General features: G+C 42.5%; 4 protein-coding genes across 8 annotated transcripts in view; 2 read left to right on the top strand and 2 right to left on the bottom strand.

Moving 5' to 3' along the window:
• eva1aa (eva-1 homolog A, regulator of programmed cell death a) overlaps positions 1 to 2,326 on the top strand; it is a 64,066-nt gene extending 61,740 nt beyond the window's left edge. For all 4 annotated transcript variants that reach the window (XM_031875477.1, XM_031875478.1, XM_031875479.1 and 1 more), the window contains one exon: positions 389 to 2,326. In XM_031875477.1, the coding sequence (XP_031731337.1) occupies positions 389 to 768 (380 nt within the window). In that variant the 3' untranslated portion in view covers positions 769 to 2,326. The remainder of the gene's footprint in view (positions 1 to 388) is intronic.
• A 518-nt stretch (positions 2,327 to 2,844) lies between these two features.
• efhc1 (EF-hand domain (C-terminal) containing 1) lies at positions 2,845 to 6,705 on the top strand. Its single transcript, XM_031875527.1, has 8 exons — positions 2,845 to 2,922; positions 4,104 to 4,325; positions 4,436 to 4,723; positions 4,817 to 4,966; positions 5,242 to 5,431; positions 5,747 to 5,973; positions 6,380 to 6,484; positions 6,588 to 6,705. The coding sequence occupies exons 1-8, from the start codon at positions 2,857 to 2,859 to the stop codon at positions 6,597 to 6,599; spliced, it is 1,260 nt and encodes a 419-aa protein (XP_031731387.1). The 5' UTR covers positions 2,845 to 2,856; the 3' UTR covers positions 6,600 to 6,705.
• A 981-nt stretch (positions 6,706 to 7,686) lies between these two features.
• tram2 (translocation associated membrane protein 2) lies at positions 7,687 to 14,394 on the bottom strand. Its single transcript, XM_031875508.1, has 11 exons — positions 14,187 to 14,394; positions 12,465 to 12,528; positions 12,140 to 12,249; positions 11,277 to 11,393; positions 11,097 to 11,155; positions 10,383 to 10,467; positions 9,905 to 9,975; positions 9,524 to 9,628; positions 9,265 to 9,408; positions 8,618 to 8,775; positions 7,687 to 8,488 (listed from the first exon to the last, which is right to left on the bottom strand). Exons 1-11 carry the CDS (start codon positions 14,304 to 14,306, stop codon positions 8,412 to 8,414), a joined length of 1,110 nt encoding a protein of 369 aa, XP_031731368.1. The 5' UTR covers positions 14,307 to 14,394; the 3' UTR covers positions 7,687 to 8,411.
• A 742-nt stretch (positions 14,395 to 15,136) lies between these two features.
• xkr5a (XK related 5a) lies at positions 15,137 to 20,964 on the bottom strand. Of its 2 annotated transcripts, XM_031875507.1 has the most exons (7): positions 20,378 to 20,964; positions 19,264 to 19,447; positions 18,857 to 19,041; positions 18,557 to 18,769; positions 18,222 to 18,391; positions 17,871 to 17,982; positions 15,137 to 17,250 (listed from the first exon to the last, which is right to left on the bottom strand). In XM_031875507.1, the coding sequence occupies exons 1-7, from the start codon at positions 20,508 to 20,510 to the stop codon at positions 16,304 to 16,306; spliced, it is 1,944 nt and encodes a 647-aa protein (XP_031731367.1). In that variant the 5' UTR covers positions 20,511 to 20,964; the 3' UTR covers positions 15,137 to 16,303. The 2 variants fall into 2 exon arrangements, with proteins under 2 accessions (XP_031731367.1, XP_031731366.1); XM_031875506.1 differs by lacking the exon at positions 20,378 to 20,964 and having other exon boundaries at positions 19,264 to 20,259.
• Between the last annotated feature and the right edge of the window lie 95 nt (positions 20,965 to 21,059).

Genomic DNA, 21,059 nt, shown 5'->3' on the forward strand with positions numbered 1-21,059 from the left:
GGAAGCAAAGAGCAGTTACAGTAATCAAGCCTGAAAATGCCATTAGTTTTAACCAGAAGCTGTGAAGATTCATTCCTTAACAAAGATCTGAGTACTGTAACCTAAGTCCACCTAGAGCTTGAGGGGGCGGGACACATTAACCAACATTAACAGCATGTGAAAATACATTTCTGAAGATGAGTGAGGAGAAGTGCAGTACATAGCAAGGTTAGCAGGATTTGTGTGACACCCAACCAAATCTGCAGCCAGTGTTCATTACAGTGAGGGAGACATCATATGTCATAACAGAGCAGGCTGAACAGGTCAGTCACAAAGATCCTATTGAATGTTTGACATATTTTCTGAAAGAAATCAACTAGCTTCTTGTCTTTCTCCCCTCCCCCAACAGACCACCCAGAGAGGGCTGCGCTCTTCTTCGTCTGTGGCGTGTGTTTGGGCCTCTTCCTCACACTCTTCGCCCTGGTGGTCCAGATCTCCTGCCGCACCGACTGCCAGTCCCGACAGCGGCCCCCTGCCAAGAAACGAGCGCGCCCCGCCGACTCTTCCTCCGATTCCAGCGACTCAGACTCGGACTGGGACACCACCTCGGATCTGTCGGCGCGGCGGCACCGCCGATTCGAACGCACGCTTAACATGAACGTATTCACGTCGGCGGAAGAGCTGGAGAGAGCGCAGAGGCTCGAGGAGCGGGAGCGAATCATCCGAGAGATATGGATGAACGGGCAACCAGACATCCCCGGGACACGGAGCCTCAATCGGTATTACTGAGGACTGCTGAGGGGAGTTTTGTAGAAAGAGACATGGCCCTCGTGAAGCTTTATAAGCAAGCATGCAAGCTGTGGACTCACGCTGGTGAGAACAGTTGAGGGTATTGCAGACTTGGGAAGAAAGTTATTTTCCCTCTGCTGGTTTGCATATTCCTCTGGGTATCATAAGCTGTGTACCCCATTCAGTAAGAGAATAAGCTCCCACTCTGCATGGTAAGCTCACCCCTTTCTGCCGGAAGCCAGAGGTGAAGGGCTACACTGCCTTGCCCCTGACCTCAGCAGGCCCTTTTGAAGTGGGGATTTATGGGTTAGCTGCCTTAAGACACACACACAGGCCTGTAGAAACTACACAATGACTGAAGGGCCGAGGCCTCAGACGGGTCTGTTTCATACAGAACGTCAGTCACCTGCAAAAGACTGTGACACTTGGAGCTTTATGCTCAGCACCCTCCAGTATTTAAGTGGGGACTTTACAGAGGGGCAGCAGAAAGAAGGGTACTATGGGATAACATAAGACAATCTTTCCACAGTGAATAACCGCCACTGCCTTTTGAACTTTATAAAACCAAAATATATTTTTGGGGAATTCATCTCAACCCATATGAAATCTATTTTATAATATTTAATAGTTTATTGATGTTGTGTATTTTTGTTCTCAAGTATGGTTTATCATGAGATTTTTTATACTTGGCGAAGGTTGTCTGGCACCTCAGGGATGCAATCCTAGTGTTTGTGTGTTTGGTTGATGTATTTGCTTCCTAAGAAGGGGATCAGCCCATTTAAACAGCTAATGTCAGCATTTAAAGAAAAGAATTAGAAATATCATATATATTGAGCCTCAAAGAGGTTTAGTGATTTAACCTTATTTTTGATACAGTATGTTTAATTGACAGTGCAGTGCCTTTTCTAGCTATTAAGTCAGATTCTATAAACCAACAACTTGTCAAATGATTTATTAATTGGATATCCCAAATATATTTTACTGTTGCTTTGCTGAAGTAGAGCATGTTTCAAATCGGTCACTGACACGCTATGCACTTGCTGCTCTCCCCAGATGTAAATGTACGTAACCAGAATATGCCAATTTTGTACCAGTGAATTTGCTAGAAATAACTTTCTGGTCCTTGCAAAATGTCAGGTCTTGTGTCAACTGTGCCCTTATTTCTAAGATACCAGTGCTACATCGGATGCTCGGGGTGATCGCTGCTCGTGGCCATCTGGAGAAGGAACCAGCACTGAAAAAAGGTTCACAGTGGACATGCAACCTGCGTCTCTAAAATCATGTTGCCAGTTTATTAAAATAAGCTATTGTAAATCCAGCTCTGTTTGTGCTGCCTTGGATTCAAGCATGGAAATAATTATAGTTTTCATAAAAGCTTGGTGTTTTCCTGACTGAGAGTTTAATTGAGAGTATACAGGACATATTAGGGTCATCCACATAAAGACAGCCACTCTATATCATTTTTTTTTTATTAAAAACAGTTATTGTGCTTCAATTTGAATGGGGTTCAAATGTGCTGATAGCTGGTAAAGTGAGACCAAAACATGACCCCTGTGCTTGGAAATAAACTGTGTTCAAAATAACACGCCCACTGTTTTGTTTAATCTTGCACATTTTCTTCTGAAACTATGTTTTGATTTTTAAATGTCACCTTAAATGTGCACAATGCTATATACCATTAAAGTCCAGCACCATACTCGCTCTGTACTGTGGATCTCGGAAAGAATTATTTGCTCATAATAACTTTACAAATATAGAGTTGACACTGTACAATAAGGTCACCATGAACTCTCAAGACGTGAGCTGATGATGGATCACGTGTGGGTCAGTGAGATGTAGTGGTGTGGATCGCCCCCTGGTGGTAAAGTTGGAGCTCTTCAGTTTGTGTGAATTAAGTTTGAAGTCACCCATTTTTTGACGAGTTATTTATAGCTATTGCCAATGATTTTATGATAAATAAATAAAACGTATCTATTTGAAATTGTTGCTGTTGTGCCGTTTCCGCGGACACGACACAAACAAGACCTAACTAGTAGATTCACACATTCATACTGGTTCACATCCTGTGGAGGTGAGCAAAGTGACACAATGTCTTGGAACAGCAGGAGCCACGGACTACCGTTCATACCAGGATTTACCTTTCCGGATGTAACGGTAAGACTGTTACATTAGCTAGTAACGATAAAGGTTAAACACAAACTAGGTTATAGGTTCGTTAGGATGTCTTAATTCAAAATGTCGTTAAATTGCCTAGCTTGGTTTAAGGCTCTTTCGTTTCACTAACGGTTTTAAGCCTTTATTTGACAATATGTGACAATGCATTAAGGTCCCAGAGAGTAGGACTGTTTTTCATTTAGTACAAAAATGCAGAATCGTAATATTATGGCTACTTGTTTAACTTAAACTAAGCTAATATAGGCTAACATCTGTTGGCACTTGTTGCCATGGCAAAAACAACAAAACACTTTCAGGCAGCTTGGCTGAAGGAATGCAGATAAATGTAGATATGGAGAAGATGCATTGTACTGTTTAGAATGACGAGAACCGATACAACCTATTAGAATTTAGTTTAACGTCAATCATCATGTGAAATATAGTTTTGCTGACGTCAATGTTCAGTGAAATGTGTGCTCAGGACATCGACATGTGTGATGTTCTAGTCGATCTCTGATAATGTTACATTGTAAACAACGGATCCTGTTTACATTGAGAGGAGAAAGTTCTGTTACATTATGAGGCGTTCAGGCTCTGTTCAGGCCAAAGTGAATTATAACGTTATCATGATGTGTTCACGTGTGATCTCGTAAAATGTAGTTTCCATTGACAATCCAGTTGTTTGAAGGAGATGTTTTCACATTACTATTAAATAGATATTAAAAGGGGAATTATGACCTGTTTACAAAACCTCTAAGCAGCTTATAATACATCATTCAAACTACTAATGACAAGGTTTGTTTTAATCGATAAAAAACACAATCTTTTATTTCCTTATCATTTGAAATGTGTGTTTTTATGAGGGAACAAAAACACTATAAGTAAAGTAAAAGGATAACATTTAGAATTTTTGATGGTTTACAAATTATCTTTTGGATGGTGGCAAAAAAATTGAGTCTGGAGACCAGCTGCTATAATAAAACAACAATATCATCAATGATGGCAATTAGTATCTCTCTCTCTCTCTCTCTCTCATATATATATATATATATATATATATATATGTGTATACATATGTATTTATTCATGGAATTTCACAATATTTACATAGCACCTGCTTTATAATAAAAAAATACAAAAAAATCTCACTTTTTTGGGACCTTTAATGTCTTTGTCTGCAGAAGTCAACCTTCCATCGTCCCCAGACACTGAAGTACAACAAAGGCTATGCTCTGGCCCCTCGCCCCACTGTGGGTATTGGACAGGATCCTCTTTTATCTGAACAGTTGATCCAGCAGGAGATCAGTAATTTGTCTATTGAGACGCCAGACATTACTTATGGCTCCTCTGACCAGAGCATAGTCAAAGTCTTCATCCCAGCTCACGTGGCCCTTGATAAAAAGGTACAATAATATTTTTATTTATTCATTTAATTTGGATTGTTGTTGCTGTCCAATAAACTATCCAATTAATTGCTTGTTTGTTTGGTTTGTACCACCCTCTTGTCTTGTAGGTGCTGCGCTACAATGCATACTTTCAGGAAAATATCCAGTATTCCCCTGAAGAGGAGTGCTGGGTGCATCCCGTGGTCATTTACTACTACCTCGAGGATGACAGCATGTCCATCTTTGAGCCCATAGTGGAGAATTCTGGATTATCGCAGGGGAAACGGCTCAAACGCCAGCGGCTGCCCAAGAATGAACGTGGAGAGCATTACCAATGGACAGACCTCAATATTGGCATGGACTTGGAGGTGTACGGGGTCAAGTACCACATCACACAGTGCGACACTTTTACAAAGGTACAACATTCACTTATAGGAAAGCTCTTGAAGTGTGTTATGCATATTCGTTATCTTCTATATACAGTATATATATACTGTGTCTCATTGTAGGAATTCATGGAAAGTGAGGGCATTGTTCTAAACGAGCCTGAGCCAATCCCTGTGGATCCCTACAGCAAACGTGGCAAAAACCCTCAGCCTTCCTTCACAACAGCCTCCGGATTTGATGACTTGCACAAGTTTCTGACCATGGATTGTATGGTAAAGGAAATTTGTGAAGTTTGCGTTTCTTCTAGTTAAGATCGAGCCAATATCTACAGTAATAGTGAAGCCAATTTTAAGTTAATTTAACGTTACAGTATAAATAATCTACAAGAGCAAAGTAAAACTCAAGATAAGTTTTGTACTAAACCACATTTTTCAAATATAAGTGATCTTTCGAAGTGATCTTGCATCGTTAACCAGGTGTTTGTACCGTGACATTTAGCATTTGACTTACCAATTCTAATTCAGGCTTTTAACCTCTTCTTGGTCAGGTGCTGCGTTTCTCTGCCCTGTGGGAGGATACGGATAATCTGTTTGGGGAGACCAGGCCTGTTACCATCCAGTATTACCTGGTGGATGACACGGTGGAGATCAATGAGGTCTACGGACGCAACTGCGGACGATTACCCTTCCCTGTCCTGATGCGCAGACTGAAGTTGCCCAAGAAAAGGAAACCGCCTGGTAAAATGCAACGTTGTGTTTCTGTCACTTTCAGCTTTGTATATAATTGGATCTGACGCGGTGCTTTGGTTCAGGAGCCTCTTTGTATCCAGTCACGTCATCAGAGTGAATCTTATCTTAAAACCAGCATCACATCAACACTATTTACATCATACTGCTCTGTAATTGAGTTTTAGTTATATATATATATATATTTTTGTCAAATATTGTTTGTAGTGCAGAAAAAAAAACACAATTGTATTTTTTTAAAAGAGACAACGTAAAAAGATTTCTAAACTAATTAACACAAATGAAAATACTCGTATTTCCATCCAGAGATCTTTCCCAGCTGTGTGCTGGAGGTTTCAGCAGCGGAGGTAGACGAGTACTACTCCCCCAAAGACTTCCAGGTGGGACAAAGGATAGAGCTGCTGAGCCGTCGCTTCCTGCTGTATGACTGCGACGGCTTCACTAAAGAGTATTACCAAAAGAATCACCCTGACCTGGAGATGAAACCCTTAGAGGTACCAAAAGAAACTGACCTGCTTCAGGAGAAGAAGAAGGTAAGAACCGGAAATGTATTTTTCATCTCAAACTATATCATCTCTATTGCCTGAGGATATGTGACGTTTTGTCGCTATAGATAATTATGTTTTGTCCTTCATTACCCTCGTCTGTCCTTGTTTATTTATTGTACATTTATTGTACATATTGAGCAGCTACATATTTAACTTCTTTTTGAATATGTGTTTGTTTTACTGTTGTGTACTTTTATGTGTCTGTGGCTGCTATGACGTTTTATTATCTATTCTGTCCACCTCTATATCTCACACAGCCTACAGCCCAGCGCTGTGTTGGACAGTAGGCTGGCTCCCATAAGAATTGGCCTTCGAGTGTAGTATTCTTGAACGGGTGTTGAAAATATTTGATATACTACAATTTGTATTTCTATTGTGAATCTATCTACAGGAGGCTCCTCCCTATAATGGTTTTGGTTCACAAGAAGAATGTGCTAAAGACTTCAGACGCCAGAAGCCGGGTATGCGGAAAGCAAATAACCAGCCGACCAGAGAGGTAAAAATCAGACCAGCCATTTAAAAGAACACGCCCCTCTAGAATCTTCACTTTAAAAAAAAAAATGTGACACATACAACAATTTATGTCCATTCTCTATCAGTTGATTATGTAGCAGAGCCATCTTCATGATGTCATGGAAGGTTGGATTGCCTCAAGAGTTCACTCCACAAGACCAAGTGAAAGCCTTTGCAGAATGTTTAACATAATAAACAAACTATTGCCTGATATCAGACAGAATTGTCATTTTGTCACACTCTTGCTCTTTCCATTCTCAGTCTGACATTGCCTCCACACTCACACGTTTACATTCGACAGTCGATGTGTTGCCATGTCATCATACTTTGTTCTGGTGTTTTAAGAGTGAAGTAAATAGTTCCTAAAATATTCAAATCACGTGTCATTAAAAAAAAATGACCATCAATCGCTAGTATTTGCTTATTCCGACTCAGAACTTCAAGAGAAGCCTACCAGAGGGGCAAGTTGGTAGAACCAGTGGGGAGAACGCAAAACACATCTCCCCCCCTTTGAAGAAATGCATTCACAGCAGACTGCTGTTTGATGTCATCTGTATTTTTGATTGATTTAGAACAGCCCCGATAGCAGCGTCAATGTTGTCTGTAGCGGTGTCCACTGTTTTATTACTCTTCGGTTCCAGTGCACAGCTGACGACAACAGCGTTAGTCCCGCCCATGGCACCAATTGTTCGGACTCCTGTGGCACTGATTGGCTCAATCACTTTTTAATGAGAAAACCGCTCTCAATCGTCACAACGCCAGACGAATCAGTCGACTCAAACTCGGAGGATTGGGCAGATTGAAAGGTTTGGACCCATACAAAACAAACACTGGACCTGCTGCAGAAAATGTATTTTGTTTGATGGAATCCGACGATGTTCCCTCATCCACATAAAACAAGCGGAAGACCAAACATGGATATGTTTAGCAGGCTGTCAATAGCATTCAGGTGTAGGGGAGTCCACCATGATCAGTGCCACCAGTGGTTGAGTCCAAGTGCACTACCCAATACAGAATCACCTTAACACACTGCTGTTAACTGTTTTGTGATAGAACGCTGGAAATGTAGAAGAAAGGAGAAGTAATTCTGAATGCATTCATCTCCATTTACCAACTGGCAATGCGAGCATTTTCCATTTCTACAAAAATAGGGAAACATGTAGAAAAATGACTTCAGTCACAATATTTCAGAAAATTGCATTATTTAATAAAGTAATTAACAAAAAAATGGAATGGCATGTGGTAATATCCATCATACATACTTGATGCTTATCTGTTAAGTGACCTGTGATGAATTTCAGATTTTAAACAGACATTCATTGGGCGTGGCCCAGGTGACCCCACTATTGGTTGGCCAAAATCCCTTTCCTGACATGGTGAAGGGATAATGGTAAGGCCAGCATACAGTTAGCTGTTATCATACCATACCATACCAGTAAAAATGTTCTGCTCCAACGGACCAGACTAGAAAATAAGCAAAGCCAATTCAATGAGGAGAGCTGAAAACAGCTGACGCAAGACAACACTACAGCCGATACAGTACTTATGCATCAACACATTCAACAGTGACACACAGCCAGTAACGTGTGTGCCGCATACGGTGTTCACTTTACATTTGAATCATTCTGCATACAATTGGTGCTCCTTATCCGTGGGATAGCAGGCGGCGTAGATGTATAAAAAAATACTGATATGATGAAAAGAGTAAATGTCTGTTGGGCTCAAGGGATTTCCTTTGATTTCATTTTCCAGCATCCGAGCCCTAAGTCTGTAGCGACTGAGTCCGTGTAACATCTCAGGACATAGTCAACAAGAGGCTTGGTGGCCGGTGGCCGCCAGCTTTCCCGTTGTGGTGTTGAGAAACCTCGGCCAGGGCTGAGGTCACTGTTCAGGCCAGTAGGTGGGCTATCTTAGGGGGATTTGAGTTTTTTGATCCGAGGAGAGGCTCCATTCTCTGCTTTAAGAACTCCGTTTTCATGGTGACCAACTAGCAGGAGGGGGGAAAAGTGAGAAGTCAGGATCTCTACTAATGTAGCAGATAAACATTCAACGTTCATCAGGACAAATCAAGAAAGCAGGGAATGATGGCAGTGGGAAAAGTCACATTTATACTCACGTGAGTCTCTCTTCAGCGGCCGGAGGGGTTGTTTTGCGGCAGCCTTCTTGCGGACAGCCTGTTCGTGTCTGAACTCCCTCCAGCGTCTCAGCTGGAAGCGGATAAACTTCCAGAGTAGCCAAGATTGGGTCAAACATACCAGCAGTAGAACGGTCATCCTGAAGGGGCCCCAAGGACAGAAGATTAGTGCAATTGTGTGCTTTGGAAAATGCATGAAGTAAGGTCTGAACAACTTTCTTTTTTTTTTTATTTCTCAGGCTTTGAAAGCAATGGACACCAAGGCAACCACAATTTAGTTTGGTCCAGTTGCCCCGTTTGCAGCCAAGTCAAGTAATCTGCTAGATATGTTGTCCTTGGGGAGATATCTTTCAATAGAGTTCTTAATAATCATGTAAACTGCAAGTACAGCTAATTGTTAAGCGTGACATGTTTTTTCTCGCCATGTCATATTTGGTCAATTGGTGTCAAATTCCTGGCTACAGCTACTGAGAATTTATGTTGCAGACCAATAAAGACATTAAAAAGTTAAGGTTCTTCGTGGGCGCCAAGTGTGTTTTTGACTATACAGTTGTCACAGTAGCTGTAAAAATTAATAGCAGTGCCACAAAATAATTCAGTATCCACAGATGTTGGCCGTAGGTCGTTACCTTATCAGCACAGTGTTGAAGTTGCCCATCTCCCAGTCCAGCCCCTGGTTCTCACTACGAGCCAAACCAAACCCAACAGCCAGGAACATCAGGGTCAGAGTGACCATCCGTGTAAACACAAAGCTGATGGCCCACATGTCAAACCTGAAGCACAAACAAAACAACTATTTGTCATAGGAACATATCAATAAATCTGTAAAAGTCAAGTCATAGCGATAAAAGACAAAAAAAAAAAGACTAAAACAGTGAGGTTACTGACATTTTCTGATGGTTCTCATCAGTGAAGTAGAAGAGTCTGGCGATGTGAAAGCCCAGTTCTGAGACATACTGGAGGAAGAGGAGTACCAGACCCACACGACTTAAACTGAACAAAAAGAGGAAAGAAGCAGACGAAAGATAAGTTAAAGCAAGGAAAATCATCCAGTGGTGAACATCCATAGAGGGTTCTGAAACCATTTACAGTCATTTACATAATATCAGTAGCAGTAAAGCAGAACAGTGCAGTGAAATCTGGCGCTGCAGATAAATTCCGTGGAGTTTCAACCTCAAACTAAACTTCCTGTTAAGTCGTTTCTCGCTCTCTCCCACATTTGAATTTTGCAGGTTCTCAAGAAGAAAGCTCCTTCTGCTGGGCGCTTACTTTAACGAATAGGCTGCAGCGATGTGCAGCAGGTACAGACAGATGTACTGGAGCTGACGAGAAATCTCCTCCTGAAAGAAAACAAAACAGTTGCAAATGATATTGCTTTTTGTTCTTTGTCATGCTCTGTCTAATGTGCGTACATGCAAAACAAACACTCATTCCTGTACTTCTGTCTTTGTGAGGACACTCACTGACATAGTGCATTCCCACCATCACACCTACTTAAATGCCTAACACCCATAAATCTAACCGGAGCCTTAAAACCAAGTCGTAGCCATTTGAAGGAGAGTGGATCTTCCAAAATGTCCTCATTTACCCAAAATGCCCTTATACTCTGTCGGCCTAAATGTCAAATGGGTGCTCACAAAGACAGATGTACAAGCACACACACACACACACACACACCCCCCCTACACACACAGCTTATCTAGTCACACTCCAAAACTCATCCAGTTCCCAGGGCCTCCTTACTGACCTTGCGTACTTTCTGGAAGTAGAGCTCCGGCAAGGCATGGAGCCAGTAGGCCAGCTGAGTGAGGTAGAAAAACTTCACCTGAAACCTGGAAACACAGACAGGCAGAAGGGAAGTAGGAGAAAGGGGGGAAAACGGCAAGAAGGAGAGAGAGAGAGAGAGTCGGTACAATTCACACAGCTGCCACAGTGACACATTCCTAGTTTGATTAGGCTCCCATGACTATGCAACTGTTAAACACCTTTAAGATACCTGATTAGGAGTAGACACAGCTGAGTAATCCAGCAGAAATGTCCCTGTTTTTAACGGTGTTCAATTCTTTATTCATAACTCTAACGCATGTTAACACGGCTGGTTAGTTTTGGCTCTGTGTGCAGTCAGAAAATCACGGTAAGCTACAAACTACAGGCGGTAGCCCAAAGCTGGATTACCAACAGACCAAATCGGACAACCTGGGGCCCCAATGTCCCTAGATCCACTGCGTGGTAATTATTTAGTCGTTTATAGCATTAAATTACAATATGAAATCCAGCATTTTCATAGAGGGTCGAGTCAAAATCTAGTTTTAATTGCAACATTTGAGTTGATATCAAACATATATAGTGCATAGTATAACCGGCCCTGGGGTAGAACAAATAACGTAATCATCTAAAACTATACATTTATTTTCTAATAAAAAATATATCACTAACAGAGCAAGTATCGCATCATTCATACCTGAGGTGTACATGGGGATAGTTCTCCCAGAGACTGCTGAGATGAAAGAGATATCCTTCCTGTGTGGAGAAATCAAAGACGAGAACACTTTATACTGTCTTTCCTTTGTGTGCGTGTGCGTGTGTGTAATACACTATATCCTTGACACGTCTTAAGTAGTCACTGAATAATCTCACTCACCGTTATGACGATGTACAAACTCCACACACTCGACACCAAGTGAAACACACACAGCTGACCCGACTCATTGAACTTGGTATTCTTGCTCTTGGAGAGGTGGAGACGCCGGTTCACTTTCTGCAACACGAACAATACAAGAGATCATGTGAATGCAACTGGATCCGGTCACAATGGGCGACCTGATGACAGCTGAATGTGTCTACACAAGGAAGTGTCACAGTAAAATAACTAGGACAAGAAAAGAAAAAGAAAACAGCAGATACTATTTGTGTCTCCTCTGAAGTATTCCTTTCAAGACACTTTGGAAATCGTGGTGATGGTGCTAAAATAAAACCTCATTCCTCCTCCGCTGGCCTATTTCTAAACAATGACACAAGGGCTCATACCTTCAGATGGATTAAATTCTACTCTCTCTCTCTCTCTTCACAACTCCATTCCTAAGAGAACTGGAGCAATGTCTGTCTGATTTAGTCTGAGAAACAGTCAATTTGCTGCTCTTTACGTTTTTTGATACGTTACATTTCAAATGGTTCAGTTTCAAATGTCCTTTTAGGTGCAACTGGATGTAAACACTTTAACACATTCATCAATAGCATACTCTTACTGAGGAAACGGTAAATAGGATAAGGCATAGGGTTTTTAAAATGTAGCAGTTCTTTCCGTTTTTCCAAGAAACATCCTAGAAAATGATTGTCTGATAAAATAAAGCCTTAGCCTCCTTTTAGTATTTACTCATTGCTGTGCTTCTCTACGTCTAACCCTCTGACAGTATATTTGCAGTATACTGTATAGAAGGACCTCTTTGTGTGTCTACCATGCCCCCTCTTGTGATGCATTATGCCACTGGGTGACTGAGTACTTACATCCAGTAGATACTCCTGCACTACTGCATGGAGGATGATGGCGATGAAGAAATAGAAGAGGATGGTGGCAGAGTCCTTCCATCCGTAATGGTAAAACGTCACCTCGCCCTCTAAGCACACATAGGAGGGGTTAAACACACACACACACACACAATACAACGCGTTTACAATGAGAGGTGTGTTAAGCATCCTGGAGCTATGTAAACTCGGTTTAAAAATCTGATGACGTTATATGCAGGAACTGAACCGTATGAACTGTAGGATTAGCCATTGACTGTGAATTAAAGTTAGTATTTAATAAGAAATCCACAACTGCACTGCATACCTGGTGATAGTGTGGTGACGTTGTACTGAGGCTGAATGAAGAGTATGGCCGTCTTGGCTGTTGTCTGGAAATGGGATGAGATGGGAATTAGTATTTCATAGAACATCAAATGGCCAGTCTTCGAGGTATCATTCAAGTATGTAGAGTATGTGGGTATGTGTCTGTGCCTGTACTTGTGAGAGCACGAGTGAGACTCCTAGCTTTTCAGAATGTATAATGATGTTTATAATATTGTCAGTCAACCCTCCCCCGTGGCATCATGACCGACTGGGAGCTGAAAGAATCTGTCTGTGTTGACTCGGGATGTGGAAACTGTAACAGAGCTTCCCAAATTATTCTATGACAAGCAAGTTTCCCAAACCTTTTTTAGCTTAAGACCACTTTAAATGTAGCGATATGTAGCCGCAGCCCCTTGTCACAGGTCTATGTAGCTGTGACTAGTTCAGTCAAAACGGAGATTTTAAATAGTTTATTCTGAGTAACTTTTGGAGGCCCGAAGAGGTAGAACTATCCAGTATCTCACAAGACAAATTTGTCTTCAATTATTTTTGCAATTAATTGAAATGTCATTTATTCTACATCACATTTTCTCAGATCATTTATGGAATATTTTGCTTAATAAATTATTGAGGCAATTCAAATTGTCAAAATTGTTCAGTTGACTAATTGACTGGTTTTGACGATCGTAGAAATGTCATGTTGTGTCTCAGATGTCTTTCCTATCCCATTTATCAACTTTATTTATTTTATTTATTTATCTTCACACCCTTGGGGACGGAACATAACGGGACTTTGATAACATTTGGTGTAAAACAAAAAACAAAAAAAAGAGTCATCCTTTTGATAGCACGTAGCGTAACCTATTAGCTTTAGAGACAACCTCATTAATAAAGTCACTGCATGTTAAAACCCCTTCAGGTCAATGCAGACCTTAGAGCCAGCAGCCACGGCGCAAAGATTGAGACGTGGCACTTAACTATCACCGGCAAGCTCGCGACGAAAAGTCATACCACTTCCGGCTACGCTTTTAGAAATAAAAGCCCTCACCGTCGGACGTCTGCTGAATCACATTCCAAGCAACAGCGTCGCTTTTAATTTGAATGCTGATAAATGCTGTACTTGCTGTCTTAGCTGGACTCCCTGTGCTAAATGACAATTATCAGAATCAAAACGTTGCAGCGGTCTTTGCTGGGAACTGGAACCAAAAGGGTAAAACATACAGTTCAGGAAACGAATAAGATACATTGTGTACTATATGAGGAGACTGGTATGGCTGTGCCATAACTATTTTTGAAATAAACTTTTAAGTAGTAAAGGGCAAAATACCGATAACTTTGAACATATCACAGTTTAAGTAGCAATACACGTGTAAAGTTGCAGTTTATACCCTGCTGTTTACAGCTGTTACTGTGTGGATCAGTTTTAAATCTTACGTTGCTACTTTGACTACAAACCGAGTAAGATTCTTTGTTCATAAAACTTATAAAAAAAACAACGTGAAAAAAACTGCAGCAAGCAGCCACCATATCCGCGGAACTGATTCCACTGATAGAAAGCGCAGATGCAGTCAAACAACAAGTTTTTTAACAAAAGCAAAAGATCATTTCGACCGAATAAGTTTCCGCTTCGCACCAAGTTAACGTCTTTGTGCGTGCAGCAGGCTCTCCGTCTTAAAACAGCTGAGAGAGACGAGGGAAGAAAGAGAATCTGGGTTCATCTCACCTCAAACATCAATCCAATCAAAACGAAAATCACCAGACTGAAGACGATGTCGGCATGGTTTTGAATTAAGAACTCCTGGCTGAAGAAAGGGTAACTCTTGTTTCTCCGGCGGAATGCCATCTTAACTCAATGCTGTTTTCCCTGCTATTTTATAAATCTCAATTTTTTTTCTGACTACGAAGTTCAGGAGTTAACTTTCTCACTGATTTACGCATGCGCGACTTCTTAAAGGGCGCGTGCCATACATACCTTCCTTGAGGCCGTCTACCGTTTAAACAATAAGTAGTCTATTATGGCAAAAGGCCGTTTCAACCTGAGCGGCCATCGGTGGTGGAAAGTGAGTATAGTTACTCAAGTAATGTGCGGAATAAAGTACTATTTTTAGGTATTTGAACTTAACTATTTATGTAATATTTTCCATTTACGCTACTTTATAATTACTCATTTCAGAGGCAAATATTTACTCCACTACATTTATTTGATAGCTTTAGTCACTTTACAGGTTTAGATCATTAATACAAATTAGATATCAACTAATAATTTAATCAACTAATGCTTTATTATAGATTAGGCTACCAAGAAATATATTAAGTCATTGAAATTAGCTTCACTTGTACCAGCTGAAACATCAAAGTAATGTTTACATTAATGCATCACTAATTATAATCCCAAACTGTAATATACATTATTCTGAAATGGGCCACAATGAGAACTTTTACTTCTGGTACTTAAAGTACATGTTGGTGCTACTTAAGTACGATTTGGAATGAGGATCTTTACTTGTAACAGAGTACTTGTACACTGTAGATTTGCTGATTTTACTGAAATAAAACATCTGAATACTTCGTCAACCACTGGTGGTCACAGAGCAGTGCACATCCTAAATGCTTAAAAACAATTCAACTCACGACAAAAAAAAACAATATTTAAATGATGACAAACACTTGTACTCCAGTCACCCCAATATGATGGTTATTTATTGCTTATTTAAAGCCACCAGTGGCCTTTCACTTCACATTTCAAAATTTCATAAAGAAAGTCACCTGCAAGAGAAAAGCCAGCATCATCTCACTGCTTTGTTTGTAGATTTCATCCCTTTGACAGAGCAGTGATGAACAAAACATACACGTGTGCCCTAGAAATAGCATCAAGAGCACATACAAAAAGTCACTACAAGTACCTCATTAGCATATTTTCATGTTGTTACACATTACACATTTGAAAGCTTTTGAAGTCAGTGCCTGAGATGTTTTTTTCCCCGACATAATGTAAATTCAAAAGACATTTTAGCGATTACATGGTCAACATGTAAATAAAGATAAAACATCAAACACAGTTTTCACCAGGTTGACACACTAGCCCTGCTCAAAGCAATGCCAGTTGACATGATTGATTATACGAAAAATACAGTTTCTTATTCTCTGAGGGGACCGGGGATTTGTTTCTTTACATGGCGATAACAATAAATCACAGCAATGGACATAATGGTACAGAAGATAATTGTGCTTTTAAGAAGCCGACGAAGCTCCGGCTTTACGCTGAGATGGTGACGATTCAGAGGTCAATAGTTTCTCTATTCGCATAACTGCTGGCAATTATTAACATGAGTAACAGCAGTTTCGGTATGTAATATAAGACCTTAAAACAGCTGCACGCTTCTAATGACGTTTTATTGATACAACTCATGGCTACTTCCTCAGTACATGGTTACAAGCTGTCAGAAACAGTGTTCACTTCGTTGCACCGTATAATTCTTGAGGCTTAAGTTAATTGCTACCAAAAGAATAGAAAACGCTGAGTCAGGTAGAAGGCGTGACTGAGCTCCGCATACCACCTGTTTGACCAATCAGCTCCTTTAATTACCTTCGTGATGTCTGATGAAAGCATTGCTGAAGCTTTCAACTCTGGGTGTCCGGCGATCGGGAAAGGCAATGCTTTTAAAAAATAGTTCATGATTTGAGAAGAATAAAGGCCAGTTTAGCATTAAACCAAAGCACTGTGCCCCACAGTGCACTAAATATATTGACACAGAGAGGTGAACTTTCTGCCAGCAGATGAAAAAGCAGCCGTCCAAAAAAAAGCTGGTGTACTCTTTCCCTGATTCTGTCTTTAGAAACCTAGAAGTTATCGTCCTCGTCTCTCCGTGACATTATAAGCTGCCTCCTGGGACCCGTGAGGTGAGGGACTGTAGACGGGGAGTTCAGCACTCCGGAGTCCAACTTAGGAGTGGAAGTGCAGTGTGGCCCCACCCGGCCCATGAGCCCGCGAATGTCTCTGTGAAGGGCCGGATCGCTGGGGATTGAGTTGAGGCGCACCCCTCGTTCCAGACCCCCTATGTCCCGGTCCAAACGGGGGTTACTGGCACTGCTGGGGGACTGAGGATCAGCGCTGAAATACAAGGTTGAACTTGACTCTGTAGGACAGAAGTACGGCTCTGGGCTGTCTCCAAACACTGACTTGCCCTCTGGTGAGCTCCGTTTGAAATCCGATGTGGGCGACTCCATCGGGCTCTCCATCTCCAGACTGTCGTCCTCTTCTTCGGGGTTTTCGGTCGATGTGGGCTCGCTCACGCTCTGGAACTCGTCTTTGCAGTCGGAGAGAGGTGCCAGGCCTTTCCCCTGAGAGTCAGAAGTGGAGACCCCCTCGCAGCTGCCTCCTGCTGTGATAGTCATGCCCTCGTTGCTCTTAAACTCTTGGATGTACTCCTCCATATCCAGTATGGCTGCCGCTCCGCCGGCCCCATACGCTCTATTGATCTTCCCCAGGTCTCCTGTTTTCAGAGCCAGCCGGATTAGGAGCCAGTGGTGGTGGTAGCAGGGACAGGAGCTGTTGGCCCGGCCCCCACAGGTTCCCGGGTGCTCCAGCAGAGAACCAGCCACACCTGAGAGGGAGAAGCTGCCGTGGTTTTGAATGGAGGCAGCCGGCAGGCTTTTGTCCCTGAGAGAGAAAGAGGACTCCCCTCGTTCTATACACCTGCTGCCCATGTGGTTGCGGTTCGTACCCTGGGAGATCTCTGTTGACTTGGGGTGGAGGAACCTGTAGTATAGGACAAGAGAGGTAGCGCCTAGGAAACAGGGAGCAAGACCAAGTTGAATTTAGTACACTCAGTTTTACTGTTTATTTACGGTCATATTCATATCACAAATGACTGAAAGGCAGAATATCCCGCATATCTTGCATCTAATATCTTTGTTAAGGTGGTCAATTTGCAGCATATATAATGTTATTTACTTTTGTTGTTATTTAACTAGTAACGGGTTGTAACGGTATACCAGTATCACGGTATATAGTAGTATTAAAATGGACTGTTATCCTACAGTGTACATTTGCTTATCTACGGTATGGACAAAAACTGACATAAGTGAGTGTGTGTGTTAGCTAAAGGCACAATCACACACGAACACACACACAAGCAATCACATGATTTTCCTGGCGAAGACGATGATCATAGTGTTACACTGTGCTATTTTCCGAGATGGTAATCGTACTGTGAAAATGTCATACCGTCACATATCGGCCACATCGGTGTTTTCCCACTTAGAATCATTTTTTTAATCCATTTGAATAACCATAGGTGTAGTATTACTCAGATACCACAGAAACTATTAGAGGCATTGAACACCAAAGCGTCTGAGAGAAATCTGTTGCGTAAAACAGGGAGGGAAGGTAGCGAGAGTGACTCACCGAGGAGAAAGCTGCACAGCACAGTGGCGGGAAGGATCACGCTGTCCCAAGATGCTTCGCTGAGGAAGTCGGAGGCGGCCAGCAGCAGAGTGGTGTTCTCCACCAGCATGAACTGCAAGAGGAGAGAAGGTCACACCATCCGTCATCTCGGACAGCTTTACGTCATTGTAAGCGAAGCACGCAGAGGTGAGGATGACAAGGCAAACTATCTGCCAGTGTGTGTGTATATCTGTGTGTGTGTGTGCCGCTGCCCTGTGTATAAGTCATTGAGGCAGTACTGTATTTGGAATACAAAACAACACATTAGAAACATGGCACCAGAATCAAACACGGTGAAAAGGCATGTCTTACTGCATAAAAACTGGCCATGCGAAAGCGCGAGGGCCCATCTTTGACGTTGAGGAAGAGGAAGATGTGGACCAGCCCCATAACGCCATTAAAGGCACGCCAACACCATGGGCCGGTGCAGATGTCGGGTTGCTGTGATACCAGCCAGAAGGAGGCCGTGAGCCAGTGGAAACCTGGAGGTCAACGCATAAATAGACGTGGAGATACAAGCGTAATTGGGAATCCATGTGCAGAGAGGCATTAACAGGACATGCTGCATCATTCTGAGGATAATTACATCACTCAGTACCTTAAGTAAGCCTCCGCTACACAAAAGCGCCATGAAGCCTGCTGCTCACCTGCGACTCCACAGACCCACCAGTTAAAGACCCTGGCGAAGAACATGAGGCAAGTCACCCTTGCACCCAGCATGCCCGCCCTCCACACCAACTGGCACAGCAGGGCCGCTGGAGGCATGGCCAGGTGGCCCGGTCGTATCAGACAGCAGGCTCTGCTGTACAGCACCAGGGCCCAGGAAATAGACAGCACACACAGACCACAGCAATAGGCCACTGAGGGTAAAAAAAAAAAACAGAAGAAAGTATGAAAAACTACTTCCATCTCTTATTCAGACACTGTCTACAGGACTATCAGTTTACCTGGGGACATGATGCCCACATCGGTGGACACCACAACGTATGCCTGCAGCAGGCTCTGAGGCAGCGTGAGGATGAGGGCCTCCAGCAACCAAAGAGCAGCAACATCTGCCTGCTGCATGACAGCAGCTCCGAGCTCGGCTACTGAACCCTGCATGCGCAGCACAGACCTCATGCAGTCCCATAATCTGCCAGAAGAGGTAGACAGAGACACAGTGATACAAGAAGTGACACACAGTAACCTCCTGTTAAAAGGTTTCAACTATTTATATAACAAATCTTTTTTCGGTCTACTTGATAGCTCTGTTTCCTGCGATGGCACACTGGATTAAATCCTAACAACATATTGTATATATATGCAAATGATGCAGTATTTTGTAATGTAACATCTGGAGTTGCAAAGATCTTACCGTTTGAAGATGCCCAAGTGCAGTATGTGTATGACGGAGAGGTAACACCGCCTGTCATACCCGTCGTCATAGTACCATTTCATACTGAGCAGCTGAACAGCTGTTCCCGGTAGGAAAAGGCCGAGAGTGAGGCCCGCCCACTGCGTCTCCTCGTTCCAAAGGTAAAACCCAATACAGTAGATCACTAACACACGTACACAGAAAACAGATACAGATACACAAATGCAAGTTGGTATTAATAGTAAATGTGTTTCTATCTCAAGTGACATCTGTATGTTACAAATCCATATGATTAGGTGCAGCCTATCATATCGTAAGGTCATGCAGTTTTTAAATGAAACACATGAGACCCAGCGTGTGTCTATCGTGTGAGGATTTGTGGCAAAGACATCAGAGTCCTGCTGTGAAAATAACACATTGATATATTTAACGTCTGATTATTCAGTGTCACACTGACTCCAGTCAAAGCAGCAGCATCTTGTGTTCTTTTTTTAATCTTGTGGGAATGGTACACCTGCTGGAGGCAAAGTCACACTTAGTAGCCTACACATCCAGTCACCTCATCTCTCTCTGTCCTGCCCTTGCTCCATTGATCTGCTGAGTCAGGGAATCATCACACCTGACAGTCTCTGCACAGTGTTTTCAGTACAGACTCCAGCAGTGCATGAATTGAACTTTAGTATTAATAGTAATAACATAAGTATTAATAAGCTATTTTAATAATATGTTTTTGGAGGTGAGCATTATTGCTATGTATCAAGGACAAGCCTTTACTGCGGATGTTTTTTCATTTCTTTGTCGGCTCTGTGACCCTGCTGAATGACCCCTGGAGGTCCCGGGGACCTAGCTTGGCTAACATTAGGCAATGCCAATGTTACATAGCTGTGCATTTAAAAAATAAGCTAGCTTTGTCAATTGCCAGCGTTTCCAACCTGAACTACGGCTGCTCAATGGCTGAGCGACACGTTTTTTCATTCATTAAAGCCAACGGAACATTCTCCACACAAACACAAACAGTCCCCCCCCCCCCCCTCCACTGTTTTCATATTCAATTCCAGCTCGCACCATGCAAATCGAGCAGACCGCTTACGCGGCGAATTCTATGCCCACTTACGAGCGGTCCGTTCGGCCACGATAACCAGCGCCGACGCGCCGAGCAGAGCCGCCTGGCAGCATGCTATCCAGCATCCGCTCCGCCGGGCCGCCGACGGCATTCTGCGGGCGACCGCCCCAGCAGCGCTTATCATGATGCGGACAGGTGGGAGAGTGAATACACCGGTGGCATTGTCCTGGGCATCCTTCACCCTCTTCTTCTTCTTCTCCCGCTGCCTGCCTTCTCCTGCCCCCCCCTCTCACGTCAAAAAATATGTGACGTCACTGCGCGGTTTTAAAGGGGCACCGGTGTACCAGCGTTAACGGCTCACCTTCCATCCCCCTTGGGAACATAGCTCAAATGTTTCATAGGACATATATTTCTCTCGTCACACTTTGATCATTCAACAGAACGCTGCACAGAAAGTCACACAGCATGCCGTGCCAGGCCTTGTACCCCATTGTGTTATGATATTTGTATGTTTCTGTGAAGCATTTTTCTCAGATAGATATTCGGTAAATGTTCTTTTACAATCAGCTGTAAGAGTGCTATTCAGAAACAATCTAACATCTGTGTTTATATCTCAGAATAAACTGTAGAGTCATCTATTTGTGGTTGTAGTCTGTCAGCTGATTAATACTGATACCAAAATATGGAAGTACATGTACACAATTAGCAGCAACATCTTATTGATCGTGAAGAT

Source organism: Anarrhichthys ocellatus, unplaced genomic scaffold (assembly GCF_004355925.1).
Source record: "Anarrhichthys ocellatus isolate YVR2014 unplaced genomic scaffold, GSC_Weel_1.0 scaffold91, whole genome shotgun sequence".
Classification (NCBI taxonomy): domain Eukaryota; kingdom Metazoa; phylum Chordata; class Actinopteri; order Perciformes; family Anarhichadidae; genus Anarrhichthys; species Anarrhichthys ocellatus.